Genomic DNA, 21,808 nt, shown 5'->3' with positions numbered 1-21,808 from the left:
AGAAGGAGATAGCGGATTTGTAAAGCATTGCCTCTGTCGCTGAGACCGACAAAACGTCATATAGGTATGAGTGACAGAGATAAAGCTCTACAAATCCGAATTGTCATTCTAAAGGCCGGTGTACATTACTTTCGGCCACGTAAAGTTTCTATTTATTAAAAAGTTCATATTATTATAAACTGCGTAAGCCGTAAATACAAAAAATAAAAATAAAAGGTTTATTGTACAGTGTTGAGTATAAACAAGTTCTTTTAACGCAATATCTATCAATAAATACATCATTTTATTAACCTTTTCATTATTATAGTTGTTTACTTATTTCCTTAACTGAATATTTTGACTATACCTATAGCACAATGTAAGCAGCATATGTTCAATATTAATGTACCTAAGTACCAAGTGGTCCACCTTGTCAATATGTACTTGCTTAGTAGGTACAGTACATGTTGTATGTGTCATTGCTGAGATGCCAGTCGCACACCCGCACAGCCCAGGCGAGTGTAGGTGTGCGGGGCGTCCTCCCGCCTCACGCCCCGATTGCCATCTGAACCTGTCGCGGCCTGTAGACATAATACCTATTGCCAAAGTTGAGTTGAACTAAGGTCATCGGTCGCATGTCCTATTAGCTCGTCTCCTTGCACATGATCACTACTTACATTGTGTACGCAGAACTCTGACGGAACTCTTGACCGTTAGCGATGTGATCGATGCCGTAAGAATAGAGTGTAAATATTGTAACATATAAATAGTATGTGTTACTTAAGGTTCGTTCAGTAACTCACTTGCACTTGCATACCAGCTTGCAGGAATGCTTTAACACGATTCACATTTCATTTTTCAATAGCAACATATTATACAGTTTTCATAGTGGTGGTATAGCAAACAACTAATTATTCGGCTGAAGGAAAACAAAGAAAAATCTGGACATTTTAGATGTTTTGTAAAATATTGCATTTATGTTTGTAAATGTAAATTGAATAACTGCTATTCTGAGTTCATTTCAAATAATATTAGACGTGGCACTAAAACATTTACATTATTGTATATAGAATAAGTATTAAATTATAAATCCGTCATGTTTTAATTATTAATATTATATTATGTAAGATTTATTTATATTGTTGTTCTATATTTTTTAAATATCTTTTATGTATTTTTTCTCAGACAGTTTCTATCCAAAAATATAGGCTGTCTCTACATGTACAAGTGTATTAACTTGTTATTGAAACATACTTAAATATGCATTGGTGATAGCTAGAGCATGAGTTCTTCCTGCTGACGTGGCGTCGGCGTCGGTCGCGCACGGCGTAGGTACCCACTAATCGTACTGAAACTTGTCAGCAATGTGTTGTAAGATGCAATCGATGATCGCGTCATCAGATACAGATACAGCCGGGTGAGATCGTAGTCAAGTATCAGATACAGATACAGCCGGGTGAGATCGTAGTCAAGTATCAGATACAGATACAGCCGGGTGAGATCGTAGTCAAGTATCAGATACAGATACAGCCGGGTGAGATCGTAGTCAAGTATCAGATACAGATACAGCCGGGTGAGATCGTAGTCAAGTATTTGAATTAAAAAAATTACTTCCAAACCCCTTCCAAGTTAACCTAGAAGGAGTATGGCAGTTTTTAATAAACATTTATCCTGACTAGAACACTAAATCGCCTGGCACGGCTCTGCTGGTACGATGGTGACTGGTAACTAGCCACGGCCGAAGCGTCCCATCAGACTAGACAGCCATGTCGGAATCGAACCCGAGACCTCCCACACGCTCTCCACTGGCCCAGCAAAGTGGTCAAACGTGTATTGCTATACCGACATACTTAGTAGGAGGAATGTAGGCAGTAATGTTTGTTTTAGATATAAGTTATTGGTATGGTAAGCTCATTAGCTGCGAGGTGGACAAAGGCTTTATTGTAGTCTATCGTCTAGGGTTAGCACTTAGCTGTAAGTAGGTAGGAAATACTAGAATCTATTTTTTTCATGTTTATTTCTTTGTTCTAATACATATTAGGGTGGGAACATACTTCTTATACCAACACGTGTTGGCCCATGTAAAAAGTATGTATAGTCGGTACAAAATGACTTTCACGCGCCATTTTAACTCTATGGGTCAACTGTCATGTCAAAAGTACGGCGCACCTTTAGAATAAGAACTAAAATCCTACTTTTGCCATGACATTTGAAACATAAAGTTTAAATGACGTGTGAGACCTCATTTTTTACGCATTATATTTACCTTTAGATTTGTATTTTTACCGTTCATTAATATTAGCGGGGTGAAAACGTTTACCAATTCCAATAATGATAATAATAATTATTATTTGTTTTTTCGTATAATTTAATTTAATTTTCTCTAATCACCAAAATAATGTAAAGGCTGGTTTACATGTAAACAGTGCCGGCCTTAATAATTTAATTTCAACATTTTGGCTCGAATATAAGGCCTTATAACAGCAGTGGCTGGCGACAGTGACTGTCTCTATCTAAACTTGCCCTTATTATTATAATGAAGGTTTGATCAGTGCAAAGGTTGGCGACCCCTGCATGCATTGCTCTGTGTATATTTCTACTTGTTCTATGTAAGATAGTATAAATATTTTTGGCATTTGTTTAGTTTAATTATTGCAATACAACAGTTTATAAAGAAATTAACTATAGATTTTTTAGATAATGATTATTGATATAAATATACAAAACTATATTTGCTGTAGTTGTTTTATTTCACAAAATAACATTTTGTATAAATTATACAACCCTTAAAATCACCCATATTATAAATGCGAAAGTGTGAATGTTGGTTTGTCCTTCAATCACGACTGAGCAACAGATTGACGTGACTTTTTGCATGGGTTAATTTAATAATTTTATCCCTGATATCCCACACCGGGTTAGCGCGTCCCCACGCCGATTGCCATCTCGACCTGTCACGTACACGGCACAACCAGGAGCCAAATACAGGATAAAAAATAACGATAAGAAGTACTATGTATATATCAGTGTTTATTGCGGAAAAATAAAAACACTCATTTTAAACTCCAAATTAAATACAAATATCTAGTGTAGCACTTTGGTAGCGACTATACAAACATTCTCGAGCGACACGCCAGGAGGCACGTAGTACACCAGCCGGGCATCGAACCCGCACTCGCGCAGGTACAGAGTCCTGCCCCAGTCCAGCAGCGCCTTGGCGCGGCGCCCGACCAGCTCGCGCTGCTCTCGGCTGAGGTCCAACTTCTTTGTGCCCAACTCATCTTTACTTTCAGTTAAATAACCGACTATTTTTTGGCTATTCATTTGTTTAGGGTTGTCGCTTTCATATAATTTTATTGAATTGGTATAATTGACTTGTGTACTATGTTCAGGGCTGTGAGTTACATTTGTATCGCGCTGTAGTTGAGGGTTATCTCGATTAGGGTTGTCACTCCTATGTGAGTTGCTCGTGTTTTCTGTGAGGTTGGTATTATGTATGGGCTTGTCGTGTTGCTCAGGGGTGTCGATATCATGTGGCTCCGTAGTGTTTCGGCCGGTATGTTGTGTGTGTTTACCTAGGTTGCGTCGGTCGCGGCTTCGGCCGTCGCCGCAGGTCGCCCACGATACTATGCCTAGCAAAGCGTTGAAGTCATCTGCGTTAATTCCGAGTTTCTGGAAACAATTGAAGATTATTACAATTCACAGTAATATTTATTATAAAGGCGAAAGTTCGTATGTTCAAATTTCAGTAAACTTTTGGACGAATTTGACTTTTGGAATGGAGATAGATTAACACATAGGCTACTTTTTATCACGTAAAATTTATAGTTCCCGAGGATTAACACATATGCTACTTTCTAATTTTAACACGTAAAATATTTATAGTTCCCGTGGATTAACACATAGGCTACTTTATAACATGTAAAATATATAGTTCCGTGGGATTTTTCTAACATATCAATGACGGGCATCATTGATATGAAGGATGCAATAATTAATGATGGTTTTGTTGGTAATTAGATAGATTAGTTACTTTTGGTTATTCAGTAGGAGCAGTAGCATACCTGCAACAGTGCAGTGGCGGGGTACACGGCTCGCTCGCAGCGGTGGTGGCAGCACGAGGCGACCACCACGCCGCGGACCTTGTCCACCACGCCCGTCGAGGTGACACAACGAAGCGCTAAATCTATAACAATATTATATTGTAACTGTATTCTATATTTTTTCTCTCAGATAGGCAATTTAAAAATAAAATAAAATAAATTTTAATTAAAAAAAGTTATTACAAAATTAATGATTATATTGATGATAAAAACGCATGGAAAATATAGCACTGCACACGCTATTCAACGAGCTGGGATAATAAATATGTACTTGTGTACTTGTAATATATCATTTGATTACATTTTATTATTATGTGACATGAAGATTATGTACTTGCTTGAGTACCTTTTTCTTTTTTTTATAGTGCATTTATGACGTTTTATTACAAAATATGACAAGGTGCTTGAGTAACTTAATAATTTTTATGCCATCTTTAACTTGTATTATCTAGATTATAATATGCCATATTTTGTACAATCATTTTATTATTGTATTGTTCTATGCCGATCTGACTTTCGTGAGCGCTTGTAATGAGTCTAAATCGAAATAAATACAAAATACAAATTATTAAAAAAATCGGCCAAAAGCGACTCAGGCTCGCACTCTCAGGGTTCCGTAGTACAATCGTATTTTTTTTCATTTTGTGCGATAAATCAAAATTGACCTAGAATCATGAATTTTTGGTTTTAATGAGATTTTTTTGAGAGACAAGAGACAAAAAAGTGATTCTGTAAGGGTTCCTTTTTTCCTTTTGGGGTACGGAACCCTAAAAACAACAAAACGTCAATCGGCTCTTTTCTGCCCACGCTAGCAATTTTCTAATCCTTATTCCAAGAAACCCCTACCATTATGAAAGTGGTTATGACTCTCAACAGTAAGGAAGGAATATGATGCAGGATGCAGTGGAAAATTCGTCGGAAATTATATACAGTGCGACAAGGCTATCTTGGCGCGTGGCGAAAATTGGAACTAACGTTGTCGTCAAGTGTCCCCTTTGTTCTTGTTTGAATATGCCTTTGTTCTCCAACAGCGCCCCCCTGTTAATGCCATTCAAGTGCCAAGAGAGGCTTGTCGCACTGTAAACATGTACCTGTAGCAACTCCACACAGATGTTTAGCGTATCCCACCACGGCGCCGCACGCGCGCACGGCGGGCACGCGCTCCAGCACCAAGTGTGCGAGGTCTGCTCTGATGCGATGCACGTTCCACTCACATGTGCTGTCACCCACACCCGTCTTGTCCTTGTCATCCAAATCATTCAATTTTTCACTAAATTCATCAATATTAGGATTCGTTTTCAAATCACTACCCATCATCTTGTCATCCAAATGACTCAAATTGTCACATATTTCATTATTATTAGGATTTCTTTCCAAACTAACATCAATCCTCTTGTGATTTTCATCTAAATCATTCAACTTTTCATTAAAACCATTATTAGGATCCCTTTCTATATTACTATCCATCTTGTCATTGTCATCCAAATGACTGAATATTTCATTCAAGTCATCACTGTTAAGTCTTCTAATAGGGCTACTTTTCAAATGGTATATTTGGTCATTATGATTGTAGTTGCTAGTGTGCGTGTGTTTGGCAAGTTTGAGCTTGTTGTCTCTCTTGTGCCGGAGCGAGGCGCGGTCGACCAGCACCACGCGGCTGGCGGCGTTCTGGCACCACGCGTACCACGCGTAGTACGACAGGTGACCTGGAGTGTAACATATCATTTTATGCACAACTAGCTTATGCTCGCGACTTCGTCCGCGTCGACTACACAAATTTCAAACCCCTATTTCACCTCCTTAGGGGTTGCATTTTCGAAAATCCTTTCTTAGCGGATGCCTACGTGATAATAGCTATCTGCATGCCCAGCCCGATCCGTCCATTAGTTTGAGCTGTGCGTTGATAGATCAGTCAATCAGTCAGTCACCTTTTTCTTTTATATATTATATAGTTTTTTAATCACACTTAATAACAAGCAATGGTCTGGGTGGGAGCAGGCTTGCCTAGAAGATACCTATTCTACTCTTATAGGTTTTTAGGTTATATGTGGCAGGAAACATGGACGCCGAAAGGGCATACCAGTTGTTCGTACCACAAACGTTGAGCACAAATGTTTTGTATGTTGCTCATCGGGACAGCAAGTTGTACCTTTCCCAGCTCCTAGTTCCACATAAGCTGTGTTGTTGGCCACTAACTCTTCCTCCTCCACGACATGCAGCAAGCTGGAGGCCTGGCGCAAGTGCCTCAGGGAGCTCTCCGTGCGCCCCGCCTCATTGAACTCTGGCAACACTGCACTGTGGATTGGTTGATCGGTCAGTGTGCTGATCTTGTCTTTTAAATATGCTGCAAATTAAAATAATAATTTTTTAGTGGCTGCAAACAATTTTTTTCTATTTGTAGCAAAGAAAATATCTTGTTCTTCTTTATTTACCAGAGAAATGGATGCACTTGCTAGTCTACAAACTTAAATGTTTACTTACTCTCATACAGTGCATTGACTTTGTCTATAACTTGCAAGATCCTCTTCAGTGGTGTTTTGGAGAGCGGCAGGCGAGGACACTCCTCTGCCACTGCAGGAGCATTCACTTGGTGCATGAGGTAGTCAGGCTGCTCTTGTTGCCGCGCGTTGCATATGCTGAGGTGCTTCTCCAACTTGCTTGCATAGCATGTGCTGGGGAAGTGATGTGTAATATGTTACTGTCAGGGAGGGTTATTGTTACTACATTACTATTAAACTATGAAACAATTTTATACTGTTACAAAGGTAACATTAATAGCAGTGGTTTATATCAATTTTTTTTTAATTTTGAAAAAAAGAATGTGATATAATACCTAATGTTATATTTTTATCATTGCTTTTAAAGGTAAATGTGCATCAAGCAGATGCTCCTTTGTACGCTGCATTACTAGATAGTGATAGGTATATAATTTTAAGACATTAAATGAAGACATTAGATGAAATTGAGTAATTCTAAAAACTTCGAGTAACTTACTGTTTTGGGTCATTGGGGCACGGTATTCGAGTATCATCCTGAAAGGTTAAGCATAATATGTTTACTACTTTGCACTTCAAAACTTATCTGACTGGAATTCAATATGCACATGCATGTCCTAAATAAGCAGACAAATATTTCATGATATTAAAATAACAGATGATGATATGGTACCTGTCCGTCGCCAGTTTTCGGTTGAGGTTCATGCTCACCGCAGTATTGTTTCCCTGGTTTGACTGTCATGCGGCATAAACGCTTCTTTCTCTTAACGAAATACTGGCATTGTGGACTAACGTAACTATTTTCCACCGTTTTAGCTGAATCGTTCATTTTGTTTTTGATTTTTAAACAGTTTATTGGCGAAAAATATTTTTGTTTCAATATTTCGGCACCGCCACATGTCAATGTCAAGTTATCATCACCACCAAAGACTACAATATTATACTGCACTGTCATTTGTCAAAGTCTGTCACTATCACTTTTTTAATAAAAGGCTTGGCTCTGGACTCTTATTCATTTGAGCTCTCCAGGTCTTTAGCATGCAAAAAATCACTGACAAACTAATAAGCCAACAAACAAACATATTTACGCATGTTATGATTATATTATTGTGACTTATAATAGTGTTTTTAATAGGTAATATTTTCGGTGTAGGCAATATTGTTTAAAACGTCAACAAAGTTTTGAGGTTAGGCGTCGCATCATTTTGGTTTTCATTGTTTTTTTAGTAGATTATGTAGTGTTAGCAATATAAAATGAGTTCACCGACCAAAGAAACCGAGGAGCCGTCTTCGAGCCAAGCGGCGGCTGATAATGCTGCGGGTGACATTGGCGACGCGGACGCTGCAGAGCAAAGGCCGCCCGCCAAGCGGCCAATAACTGCGGCTGTTATCGAGATATCTGATACAGACAGCGATGACTCGGACGTGTGTGCTGTTAACTCGTACCAGGCCTCCGCGGACGAGGTGAAGAGGATCCGGAGAGGTCAGCATCTTGTTTTGTATAGACGTCGGTTTGAGTATGATGTTGATGTTTTGCGCGGGAACAGGACGCTTTTTTGAATTGCTGACGAAATCAAAACTATATTTAAACTGTGAAACACATATCAATTACCATTGTTTATTGAGAATAACTAACTGGGAAAACCTAAAACCTAAGTTGCAGCATAGAAATTGAGATGTATGGATTAGTAACTGTTCTTTCTTACTCTATTCTCATTAGTGCTTCTATCTGTAAGACTGGATATCTAATTCACCTACCATTAGTTGATATTGAAGTGAAAAGATAATCACTACCCACATTATAAAACACGAAAGTGTGTTATTTAGTATGTTTGTGGTTCAATCACATAACAATGGATCAATGTGTTTTTTTTAAAGACATGGTTAAAGATGTAGAGTGATATAGGCTACTTTTTATCTATTTGAATTGATACCTTGAACCTGCCCTGAACTTGATATTATGTGTAAATTTATTACATCTAGAAAAATTAAGAAAGGAAAATAGCATTCTATTTTAGTAAGTCTTTCCGTCATTCGATTACCTGTTATCATTGTCCAACGTAATGTTTTCTTATAAACAATAAATTATATTTCTTATTGATTGAGCTTGTTGGGTGATCCACCTTTATTATCCCTGAAAATCAAAGTTTGCATAGTATTTTTATAAACCTAAATAGATGCAGACAGTTGTGGGCATCAGCTAGTTTGTTATATGTATCAGTTATTGTAATGTGATGTATTTGTTGTACAGAGTATTCCTCCACATCATCGTCATCAGACTACAGTTCAGACTCTGAGTCTCCGTGGGAGGACGACTCCGTAGTGATAGAAGACAAAGTGATGGGGAAGGCAGTGCGGGCACAGCTCAACCCCCGGGCTAACAGGATGGATGATCCTAAATTAAATACTAATTTAAAGGTAGACAACTAAATTTTAAATCTATACATGTAAAAATACTCGTCCTGACTGACTGATCCATCAACACACAGTCTAAACTGCTAGGTTTAGAAACTTAAATGACAGGAGGGTTCTTTTATGACATTGGCATTCAGGGTGAAAGAGGATTTTTGAAAATTCCACCCCTAAGGGGGTCAAATAGAGTATGAAAACAGTACCCTTATTATAAATGCGAAAGTGTGTTGGTTTGATTGATTGGTTTGGTTTGTCCTTCAATCACGTCGCAAAGGTGCAATGGATTGACGTGATTTTTTGCATGGATATAGATAAAGACCTGGAGAGTGATATAGGCTACTTTTTATCCCAGAAAATTAAAGAGATTCCCATGAGATTTGTAAAAAACCTAATTCCTGCAGACTATGTTGTGTATATCAGCTAGTTCTGTCATATTTCAGTTTACATCCCTGAAATTATTTTTATGACACTATCTTTGTTCACAGTCACAAGAAGTAATAGAAAGATTAAAGGGGTACTGGGAAGAAGAGAAGGAGCATGTGTGTGAGGAAGTGACACTCACATGCAAGCCTTTCCGCCTGTGTCGACTGCACGACTTGCTGGACAACTCGGAGATCATCAACAACATAGTAGATGACATGAACACGTTGGACTGGTCGCGGAAGAAGATGGACCTGTACGAGTTCCATCAGACAACAGATTTAGCTAATTTGACGTGGCAGCGTAGCATTAGGGGAATATATGAATTGTTGAAGACTGAAGTTATGAGTTTGGTGAGTTGAAATATTTATTCATTGTTCACCGACCCCAAAAAATATTATTATGGAACTATATTAACTCTTGTATACATAATATATTCGGTAATAAATTAAATTATTTTTTAATTTTTAGTGTTTGTGTATTGCAGTCGGTTTTTATTTTTTTTGTAAAAAAAAATTATTTCCCAATTTTTAGTGGCCCCATGGTATTAAAATATGCTATGCCTGGTTAAAAACCTATTGTTTACTAAGCTATTACACTGATCGCGAGCAATGTACTCTTATCCGTTGAGGAGTTCCATTATCTATCTGAGAAGATCTTCATCAGATCTTTACCAAATTTATATGGGACCACATCGAAAGTATACCCTTTCAAACAAAAAGAATTTTCAAAGTCGGTCCAGGCGTCTTCGAATAATCGGGTAACATACATATTCCAACGAATTGAGAACCTCCTCCTTTTTTGAAGTCAGTTAAAAATAGAGTCTTGGACCCTATTTTTAACAAATTAACTCTCAGACTCTTGGATGGTATTATAGTGAATCATAAAAACATCATGATCTTTATTCATTTCTAAAATAATTAATTATGGTAAAAATAAATAAAAATAATGATTTTTTTATTATTCTCTTTAAAAATGAATTCTAATCCCATAAACTATCGCTATACCAAAAATCACATCATTTTATTACTACAGTCCAAGATCCTAACATTATAAACGCAAAAATGTGTATGTATTAACTGTTCATGGCCCATCCATTGAACCAATTTGGCAGAGCACAGTGATACTTGCTAGCTTGCATGCTGGAGATGGACATAGGATAATATATTTTTTCATCCCATCTATTCGAAAAGGACGACTTGGTTCGCCTTTAAGTGCACCCAAAGGTGGTGTTTGCGGCGCACTTATAATTAAGTGCGCCGCAATTATCTTTGCCGCGCCCTTTTTGAATTTGGAACATCGTAGTGTTCAGCGCCAAAGAAATCAAACGCAAATATTGTTTGAATAAAGACTGGCTGGTACGACGGACCATGGACGCGCCGCCAGCTGAATAAGTTTTTGTCGATTTTCACCAGGATTGTTAGAAATTCTCTGGATTTGTTTTGAAAAATGAGTTCTTCAAGTGACAGTGAAAGTATACAATTAACTCCTGAAAGCATAGAGATAGTATCCTGAAAGTATTAGAACTGATGCAAGAAATGTAATGGATAATCTATTACCTGCAAAATCCCGGGAGAAATATATGAAAGCCTAGATTAATTTTAATTTAGTTGTCTATGTTTTATTTAATAATAATATTACAATAAAATATGAGGCGCCTTTTATTTCCTCATAGAGGGTGATGAAAAGTAGAGTGTATCACTCGGCGCAATATATTTTTGGCTCGGGCGACGTACTTTGAATCCCTTGCTACGTTCAGGATTGTACTAAAGAATCCCTCGCTACGCTCGGGATTCTACTTTACGATCCCTCACTACGCTCTGGATTCAAAAAAGCACGCTCGCCGTAAAAATATTATTTTACTCCCTTATGATACAATCTACTATTTTGTCACAGAAAATCTCTCTGATTTTGGGATGCCCACAGGAGTTCTTTTCATAAAACCAACCTATTTTTATAATTTTTTTTGATGATTTCTAAAAAACACTTGTTTTAAACAAAATATGTTTAAAAATAAAATTGTCAACCCTGGTTCCAGGTGTCACAAGTGACGGGGCTAGAGCTGACGTCAGTGTCGGCGTCGTGTTCGCTGTACGGGCCGGGAGACCACCTGCTGGTGCACGACGACCGCCTCGGCGACCGCCGCGTCGCCTTCATACTGTACCTGGCGCCGTGGACGCCGCGCGCGCCGCCGCCGCCGCCGCTGCTGCACAACGGCGCCGGTGACGTGCCGCACAAGCACGAGGACGAGGTGCGTGTTGTTGGCGACCTTGCCCGGATATAAACTCTATGCCTGTATCCAAACAACACCTAACTTCCCTTGCATGTTGCATGACTAGTCGTTCTATGAACAAACTTTCACGCGTACACACGACGCCGAGAAAAGGGAGGATGCGCTCGAACGAGAAAATAAAATTAGTAATAGAATTCTATTTGAGATTATATGTTGTCCACAGGTCCGGCAGACGACAGGCAGCGGGTGGACGCCCAACATGGGCGGAGCCCTGGAGCTGTTCGAGTGTGATTCGGAGGGCTGCCCCACACAAGTGTCGCTGCGGGCCTACCCCGCCAACAATACGCTGGCATTCTTCACCGTGGGGCCCACCTCCTTCCATCAGGTCAGTGCGTCAGTGCTGGTAAAATCAGTCTGACATTGTCGCGAATTATTAACATAATCTTCGAATGAGTAATATGCTTTTTCAGGAGCATACTTGATTTTTTAAACTCTTATAAAGGAAAATCTATTTGATTGTGGAATTTTGTTTTAAAAGATTAAACTCATTCTCACAAACGACTTCCTGAGGCGGAGCGTACGAGTGGCAAGCTTCTTCTTCGCTCTGGGCTGGTTTCCGCACTTGAACGTTTCTGTATGTTGTGCGTGCATTGCCCCTCCCCGCTGAAGTCTTCACGAGTGGCGCTTATTTACTACGGTTTCTAGGTTGCCTATTATGTAGATCACTAATTTTCTTATAAATAGTTTAAATTAATAAGTGAGCCCTTTTTTGTAATACAAAAATTGTCCCACTATCTGCAACAAGTTGTCAATGAAGGTACGTAAAAGGTGTGTCTGTGGGCGCAGGTGGGCGAAGTGCTATCGCTGGAGCTGCCGCGCCTGTCCATCAACGGCTGGTTCCACGGGCCGGCGCCGCAGCCCGCGCCGCTCGAGGCCGCGCCGCCCTCGGGCCTGCAGCCGCACACGCAAGTGGTGAGTGACACACACCCACACCATTTCCACTAGATAATGCCTGTCCATCAACGGCTGGTTCCACGGGCCGGCGCCGCAGCCCGCGCCGCTCGAGGCCGCGCCGCCCTCGGGCCTGCAGCCGCACACGCAAGTGGTGAGTGACACACACCCACACCATTTCCACTAGATAATGCCTGTCCATCAACGGCTGGTTCCACGGGCCGGCGCCGCAGCCCGCGCCGCTCGAGGCCGCGCCGCCCTCGGGCCTGCAGCCGCACACGCAAGTGGTGAGTGACACACACCCACACCATTTCCACTAGATAATGCCTGTCCATCAACGGCTGGTTCCACGGGCCGGCGCCGCAGCCCGCGCCGCTCGAGGCCGCGCCGCCCTCGGGCCTGCAGCCGCACACGCAAGTGGTGAGTGACACACACCCACACCATTTCCACTAGATAATGCCTGTCCATCAACGGCTGGTTCCACGGGCCGGCGCCGCAGCCCGCGCCGCTCGAGGCCGCGCCGCCCTCGGGCCTGCAGCCGCACACGCAAGTGGTGAGTGACACACACCCACACCATTTCCACTAGATAATGCCTGTCCATCAACGGCTGGTTCCACGGGCCGGCGCCGCAGCCCGCGCCGCTCGAGGCCGCGCCGCCCTCGGGCCTGCAGCCGCACACGCAAGTGGTGAGTGACACACACCCACACCATTTCCACTAGATAATGCCTGTCCATCAACGGCTGGTTCCACGGGCCGGCGCCGCAGCCCGCGCCGCTCGAGGCCGCGCCGCCCTCGGGCCTGCAGCCGCACACGCAAGTGGTGAGTGACACACACCCACACCATTTCCACTAGATAATGCCTGTCCATCAACGGCTGGTTCCACGGGCCGGCGCCGCAGCCCGCGCCGCTCGAGGCCGCGCCGCCCTCGGGCCTGCAGCCGCACACGCAAGTGGTGAGTGACACACACCCACACCATTTCCACTAGATGATAGGCCTACTCATAGGCCCCAATTTTGTAAGACTTTTGTACACAAGTTTTTTCAATGCTCCCTACGATTCGTTCGACGTCGTTTGCCCACCTAGGCCCTAGGGAGTGTCTTCCTACACTGCGCTTTCCGGTGGGAGATCATCATTCTAGCACCTTGGGAGCTCAAGCTATGTGCCCTGGCCATAGCTACTTCAGCTCCGCAACCCATTTAGTCTCTGGTTTTCTTATGGATCTCCTCATTTCTGATTTGATCATGTAGAGAAACTCTAAGCATAGCTCTCTCCATCGCCCACTGAGTGACTCGAAGCTTTCTCATGAGGCCCATAGTTAGTGACCATGTCTCAAATTCATGTCATCACTGAACACACTGTTTGAAGACTGGTCTTCAACAAGGAAGGAGGAATAGTTCCTCCAAGCAGCCTCCCTCTAAAGGCTCTGAAAAGACACACATATCGATTTCTTAAAAAATTCGTCTTCTATTTGTAAATAGATGTGATTTTCGTATTGAGTACCTGAAGAGCGTCAGAAATGACCATAATTCGTCGCATCAGCTAGTTTTAAAATGTAAAATTAGATTCCATCTTATTTTATAGTCCGTACAAAATGACTCCTTATGCGTCATTTTAACTATAAGTTAACTGTCATGTCAAAAGTACGGTTCACTTTTAAAATAAGAACTAAAATCGTCCTTTTGACATGAAATTTTACACAAAAAGTTCAAACGTAAGGAGTTAAATTTTATGCGGATAAATTGGGGATAAATCAGAAACTACTCCTTGCTTTTTCACATGGAAGGATGGCACAAAAGCTGCTCTGTTTGGCGGCCACTGTAAATACGGCATTTATGAATAAATGACTATGACTATGACTATGACTACGGATGGGAGTAAGGCTCGTGTTCCGTGCTTGCAGGTGCTACTCAACACGTGGGTGGAAGCCACGTACCTGAGTCCGCGCGTGCGCGCGCAGGTGCAGGCGCAGATGGAGCGCGCCAGCGAGGTGTGCCTGCGGGACGTGCTGTTGCCGGCGCGCACCACGCAGCTCCTGCAGGCCTTGGAGGAGCCTGGTAAGTTGGCTTCTAACGAGGGAACTCTTCAACGGTTAGCAGCATAGACACGAAATATTGTATACACATTTAATTGTGAAAGTTCTTTCTAAGTTTCACCATGACATGGCTACGGCCATGCATATGTGACCGTAAAATTAGCAAATTACTAGAAGGAGCATATTATTTTTCGGGCGCGGCGATCAATCGAGTCTAATGTATGAAGTTGGTACTTGGCAGAGCCTCGGACGCCTGCCTTAAGTGGTCTTTAATGATTGCTTGTTATGTTCTCAGAAGTGATATGGGAGCGCTGCGGGCCCGCGCAACAGCGGCGCTACGAGCGGGTGTCCCCGGCGTGGATCTCGGAGGGGAGCGAGGTGGAGGGCGCGGTGGCGGGCGAGGCGAGCGACCACGAGCAGCCGGTGCGCGGGCTGGTGCGCGTGTTCAGCAGCACGGCCTTCCTGCGGCTGCTGGCGGACTGCACCGACCTGCCGCTGGCGGCGTACCGGCGCCTCGAGGTGCAGCGGTGGCACGCCGGGGACTTCACCGTGAGTGTGACGCGTGTAGAGCGTGGAGCAGCCGGTGCGCGGGCTGGTGCGCGTGTTCAGCAGCACGGCCTTCCTGCGGCTGCTGGCGGACTGCACCGACCTGCCGCTGGCGGCGTACCGGCGCCTCGAGGTGCAGCGGTGGCACGCCGGGGACTTCACCGTGAGTGTGACGCGTGTAGAGCGTGGAGCAGCCGGTGCGCGGGCTGGTGCGCGTGTTCAGCAGCACGGCCTTCTTGCGGCTGCTGGCGGACTGCACCGACCTGCCGCTGGCGGCGTACCGGCGCCTCGAGGTGCAGCGGTGGCACGCCGGGGACTTCACCGTGAGTGTGACGCGTGTAGAGCGTGGAGCAGCCGGTGCGCGGGCTGGTGCGCGTGTTCAGCAGCACGGCCTTCCTGCGGTTGCTGGCGGACTGCACCGACCTGCCGCTGGCGGCGTACCGGCGCCTCGAGGTGCAGCGGTGGCACGCCGGGGACTTCACCGTGAGTGTGACGCGTGTAGAGCGTGGAGCAGCCGGTGCGCGGGCTGGTGCGCGTGTTCAGCAGCACGGCCTTCTTGCGGCTGCTGGCGGACTGCACCGACCTGCCGCTGGCGGCGTACCGGCGCCTCGAGGTGCAGCGGTGGCACGCCGGGGACTTCACCGTGAGTGTGACGCGTGTAGAGCGTGGAGCAGCCGGTGCGCGGGCTGGTGCGCGTGTTCAGCAGCACGGCCTTCTTGCGGCTGCTGGCGGACTGCACCGACCTGCCGCTGGCGGCGTACCGGCGCCTCGAGGTGCAGCGGTGGCACGCCGGGGACTTCACCGTGAGTGTGACGCGTGTAGAGCGTGGAGCAGCCGGTGCGCGGGCTGGTGCGCGTGTTCAGCAGCACGGCCTTCTTGCGGCTGCTGGCGGACTGCACCGACCTGCCGCTGGCGGCGTACCGGCGCCTCGAGGTGCAGCGGTGGCACGCCGGGGACTTCACCGTGAGTGTGACGCGTGTAGAGCGTGGAGCAGCCGGTGCGCGGGCTGGTGCGCGTGTTCAGCAGCACGGCCTTCTTGCGGCTGCTGGCGGACTGCACCGACCTGCCGCTGGCGGCGTACCGGCGCCTCGAGGTGCAGCGGTGGCACGCCGGGGACTTCACCGTGAGTGTGACGCGTGTAGAGCGTGCAGCAGCCGGTGCGCGGGCTGGTGCGCGTGTTCAGCAGCACGGCCTTCTTGCGGCTGCTGGCGGACTGCACCGACCTGCCGCTGGCGGCGTACCGGCGCCTCGAGGTGCAGCGGTGGCACGCCGGGGACTTCACCGTGAGTGTGACGCGTGTAGAGCGTGGAGCAGCCGGTGCGCGGGCTGGTGCGCGTGTTCAGCAGCACGGCCTTCTTGCGGCTGCTGGCGGACTGCACCGACCTGCCGCTGGCGGCGTACCGGCGCCTCGAGGTGCAGCGGTGGCACGCTGGGGACTTCACCGTGAGTGTGACGCGTGTAGAGCGTGGAGCAGCCGGTGCGCGGGCTGGTGCGCGTGTTCAGCAGCACGGCCTTCTTGCGGCTGCTGGCGGACTGCACCGACCTGCCGCTGGCGGCGTACCGGCGCCTCGAGGTGCAGCGGTGGCACGCCGGGGACTTCACCGTGAGTGTGACGCGTGTAGAGCGTGGAGCAGCCGGTGCGCGGGCTGGTGCGCGTGTTCAGCAGCACGGCCTTCTTGCGGCTGCTGGCGGACTGCACCGACCTGCCGCTGGCGGCGTACCGGCGCCTCGAGGTGCAGCGGTGGCACGCCGGGGACTTCACCGTGAGTGTGACGCGTGTAGAGCGAGCTGGAGCAACCTTCTGATACTAGGGCATTGCACTGACAATGCGGTAGGTTCTCAGATCTTTCAGCATAATTATAGCTCAACAGAGCAAGTACATACAACTTCGACTCTTGTCGTCTTGTCTTGTCAAATTTTTCTTGCCCTAAATGTGTTCCACAAAAAATCTAACCTCATTGTGACATTTACGTATTAAGTCAGAACTGATATCTGAACTCGTTCACAGCTGCTGCCCCCGCGGGAGCACTACCAGCAGCCGCGACTCGAAGCCGTCCTCTACCTCGGGGTACCAGACCACCCCATTTGCGGAGGTCAGACCATGTACGTGGCGCCCGAGGAGGGCGAGGGTGCGGGGGACGCGGAGGGGGCGCTGGTCACCCTGCCCCCCGCCCACAACGCCCTCAACCTCGTGTACTGCGACGCGGGCGCCGCCGCCTTCACCAAGTACCTCAGCAAGATGACCATGACTCCGCAAGAGTACTTCTACATCGTCACGTGTACCTACACCGAGTGACAGTGACAGTGACAGTGACAGTGACAGTGAATGTGACATTGACACAGTACAACCGAAGTGCAGTGCAGTGGCGTGCGAAGGGCTCAAAGCCAGCGTTTATATTATAGTCAAAGTCAAATGATTTATTCAAAATAGGTAATAAATTACTCTTTTTGATGGTCAGATGTTGGATTGACTCTACCTTCCACACTATGTCAAAAAAATGGCGCTTGTATTCCTGATCGTCTCACGAGGGAACTCCTCAACGGTCAATAGCTCCGTCGCGAAACTTTGTACACGCGTTCACTGTAGTTCGCTAAACATGACTACCACCATGAACTGATGATACAGTCAGGATCGTCTTCTCATCAGGGAACTCCTCAACGGTCAATAGCTCCGTCGCGAAACTTTGTACACGCGTTCACTGTAGTTCGCTAAACATGACTACCACCATGAACTGATGATACAGTCAGGATCGTCTTCTCATCAGGGAACTCCTCAACGGTCAATAGCTCCGTCGCGAAACTTTGTACACGCGTTCACTGTAGTTCGCTAAACATGACTACCACCATGAACTGATGATACAGTCAGGATCGTCTTCTCATCAGGGAACTCCTCAACGGTCAATAGCTCCGTCGCGAAACTTTGTACACGCGTTCACTGTAGTTCGCTAAACATGACTACCACCATGAACTGATGATACAGTCAGGATCGTCTTCTCATCAGGGAACTCCTCAACGGTCAATAGCTCCGTCGCGAAACTTTGTACACGCGTTCACTGTAGTTCGCTAAACATGACTACCACCATGAACTGATGATACAGTCAGGATCGTCTTCTCATCAGGGAACTCCTCAACGGTCAATAGCTCCGTCGCGAAACTTTGTACACGCGTTCACTGTAGTTCGCTAAACATGACTACCACCATGAACTGATGATACAGTCAGGATCGTCTTCTCATCAGGGAACTCCTCAACGGTCAATAGCTCCGTCGCGAAACTTTGTACACGCGTTCACTGTAGTTCGCTAAACATGACTACCACCATGAACTGATGATACAGTCAGGATCGTCTTCTCATCAGGGAACTCCTCAACGGTCAATAGCTCCGTCGCGAAACTTTGTACACGCGTTCACTGTAGTTCGCTAAACATGACTACCACCATGAACTGATGATACAGTCAGGATCGTCTTCTCATCAGGGAACTCCTCAACGGTCAATAGCTCCGTCGCGAAACTTTGTACACGCGTTCACTGTAGTTCGCTAAACATGACTACCACCATGAACTGATGATACAGTCAGGATCGTCTTCTCATCAGGGAACTCCTCAACGGTCAATAGCTCCGTCGCGAAACTTTGTACACGCGTTCACTGTAGTTCGCTAAACATGACTACCACCATGAACTGATGATACAGTCAGGATCGTCTTCTCATCAGGGAACTCCTCAACGGTCAATAGCTCCGTCGCGAAACTTTGTACACGCGTTCACTGTAGTTCGCTAAACATGACTACCACCATGAACTGATGATACAGTCAGGATCGTCTTCTCATCAGGGAACTCCTCAACGGTCAATAGCTCCGTCGCGAAACTTTGTACACGCGTTCACTGTAGTTCGCTAAACATGACTACCACCATGAACTGATGATACAGTCAGGATCGTCTTCTCATCAGGGAACTCCTCAACGGTCAATAGCTCCGTCGCGAAACTTTGTACACGCGTTCACTGTAGTTCGCTAAACATGACTACCACCATGAACTGATGATACAGTCAGGATCGTCTTCTCATCAGGGAACTCCTCAACGGTCAATAGCTCCGTCGCGAAACTTTGTACACGCGTTCACTGTAGTTCGCTAAACATGACTACCACCATGAACTGATGATACAGTCAGGATCGTCTTCTCATCAGGGAACTCCTCAACGGTCAATAGCTCCGTCGCGAAACTTTGTACACGCGTTCACTGTAGTTCGCTAAACATGACTACCACCATGAACTGATGATACAGTCAGGATCGTCTTCTCATCAGGGAACTCCTCAACGGTCAATAGCTCCGTCGCGAAACTTTGTACACGCGTTCACTGTAGTTCGCTAAACATGACTACCACCATGAACTGATGATACAGTCAGGATCGTCTTCTCATCAGGGAACTCCTCAACGGTCAATAGCTCCGTCGCGAAACTTTGTACACGCGTTCACTGTAGTTCGCTAAACATGACTACCACCATGAACTGATGATACAGTCAGGATCGTCTTCTCATCAGGGAACTCCTCAACGGTCAATAGCTCCGTCGCGAAACTTTGTACACGCGTTCACTGTAGTTCGCTAAACATGACTACCACCATGAACTGATGATACAGTCAGGATCGTCTTCTCATCAGGGAACTCCTCAACGGTCAATAGCTCCGTCGCGAAACTTTGTACACGCGTTCACTGTAGTTCGCTAAACATGACTACCACCATGAACTGATGATACAGTCAGGATCGTCTTCTCATCAGGGAACTCCTCAACGGTCAATAGCTCCGTCGCGAAACTTTGTACACGCGTTCACTGTAGTTCGCTAAACATGACTACCACCATGAACTGATGATACAGTCAGGATCGTCTTCTCATCAGGGAACTCCTCAACGGTCAATAGCTCCGTCGCGAAACTTTGTACACGCGTTCACTGTAGTTCGCTAAACATGACTACCACCATGAACTGATGATACAGTCAGGATCGTCTTCTCATCAGGGAACTCCTCAACGGTCAATAGCTCCGTCGCGAAACTTTGTACACGCGTTCACTGTAGTTCGCTAAACATGACTACCACCATGAACTGATGATACAGTCAGGATCGTCTTCTCATCAGGGAACTCCTCAACGGTCAATAGCTCCGTCGCGAAACTTTGTACACGCGTTCACTGTAGTTCGCTAAACATGACTACCACCATGAACTGATGATACAGTCAGGATCGTCTTCTCATCAGGGAACTCCTCAACGGTCAATAGCTCCGTCGCGAAACTTTGTACACGCGTTCACTGTAGTTCGCTAAACATGACTACCACCATGAACTGATGATACAGTCAGGATCGTCTTCTCATCAGGGAACTCCTCAACGGTCAATAGCTCCGTCGCGAAACTTTGTACACGCGTTCACTGTAGTTCGCTAAACATGACTACCACCATGAACTGATGATACAGTCAGGATCGTCTTCTCATCAGGGAACTCCTCAACGGTCAATAGCTCCGTCGCGAAACTTTGTACACGCGTTCACTGTAGTTCGCTAAACATGACTACCACCATGAACTGATGATACAGTCAGGATCGTCTTCTCATCAGGGAACTCCTCAACGGTCAATAGCTCCGTCGCGAAACTTTGTACACGCGTTCACTGTAGTTCGCTAAACATGACTACCACCATGAACTGATGATACAGTCAGGATCGTCTTCTCATCAGGGAACTCCTCAACGGTCAATAGCTCCGTCGCGAAACTTTGTACACGCGTTCACTGTAGTTCGCTAAACATGACTACCACCATGAACTGATGATACAGTCAGGATCGTCTTCTCATCAGGGAACTCCTCAACGGTCAATAGCTCCGTCGCGAAACTTTGTACACGCGTTCACTGTAGTTCGCTAAACATGACTACCACCATGAACTGATGATACAGTCAGGATCGTCTTCTCATCAGGGAACTCCTCAACGGTCAATAGCTCCGTCGCGAAACTTTGTACACGCGTTCACTGTAGTTCGCTAAACATGACTACCACCATGAACTGATGATACAGTCAGGATCGTCTTCTCATCAGGGAACTCCTCAACGGTCAATAGCTCCGTCGCGAAACTTTGTACACGCGTTCACTGTAGTTCGCTAAACATGACTACCACCATGAACTGATGATACAGTCAGGATCGTCTTCTCATCAGGGAACTCCTCAACGGTCAATAGCTCCGTCGCGAAACTTTGTACACGCGTTCACTGTAGTTCGCTAAACATGACTACCACCATGAACTGATGATACAGTCAGGATCGTCTTCTCATCAGGGAACTCCTCAACGGTCAATAGCTCCGTCGCGAAACTTTGTACACGCGTTCACTGTAGTTCGCTAAACATGACTACCACCATGAACTGATGATACAGTCAGGATCGTCTTCTCATCAGGGAACTCCTCAACGGTCAATAGCTCCGTCGCGAAACTTTGTACACGCGTTCACTGTTGTTCGCTAAACATGACTACCACCATGAACTGATGATACAGTCAGGATCGTCTTCTCATCAGGGAACTCCTCAACGGTCAATAGCTCCGTCGCGAAACTTTGTACACGCGTTCACTGTAGTTCGCTAAACATGAGTACCACCATGAACTGATGATACA

At 45.7% G+C, this 21,808-nt stretch overlaps 2 protein-coding genes across 2 annotated transcripts; one reads left to right on the top strand and one right to left on the bottom strand.

Moving 5' to 3' along the window:
* Positions 1-2,989: 2,989 nt before the first annotated feature.
* LOC117992756 (tRNA:m(4)X modification enzyme TRM13 homolog) lies at positions 2,990-7,482 on the bottom strand. The gene is made up of 7 exons (XM_034980471.2): positions 7,251-7,482; positions 7,077-7,114; positions 6,564-6,754; positions 6,232-6,426; positions 5,174-5,788; positions 4,044-4,165; positions 2,990-3,651 (listed from the first exon to the last, which is right to left on the bottom strand). Exons 1-7 carry the CDS (start codon positions 7,404-7,406, stop codon positions 3,064-3,066), a joined length of 1,905 nt encoding a protein of 634 aa, XP_034836362.1. The 5' UTR covers positions 7,407-7,482; the 3' UTR covers positions 2,990-3,063.
* Positions 7,483-7,750: 268 nt separating this feature from the next.
* On the top strand, positions 7,751-17,879 carry sud1 (Prolyl 3-hydroxylase sud1). The gene is made up of 9 exons (XM_069506103.1): positions 7,751-8,060; positions 8,829-8,995; positions 9,475-9,762; positions 11,448-11,660; positions 11,866-12,027; positions 12,489-12,614; positions 14,494-14,647; positions 14,921-15,174; positions 17,180-17,879. The coding sequence occupies exons 1-9, from the start codon at positions 7,832-7,834 to the stop codon at positions 17,465-17,467; spliced, it is 1,881 nt and encodes a 626-aa protein (XP_069362204.1). The 5' UTR covers positions 7,751-7,831; the 3' UTR covers positions 17,468-17,879.
* The last annotated feature ends 3,929 nt before the right edge of the window (positions 17,880-21,808 follow it).

The sequence above is a fragment of the Maniola hyperantus genome, chromosome 22 (assembly GCF_902806685.2).
Source record: "Maniola hyperantus chromosome 22, iAphHyp1.2, whole genome shotgun sequence".
In the NCBI taxonomy this organism is placed as follows: domain Eukaryota; kingdom Metazoa; phylum Arthropoda; class Insecta; order Lepidoptera; family Nymphalidae; genus Maniola; species Maniola hyperantus.
This window is presented reverse-complemented; position numbering and strand designations above follow the sequence as displayed.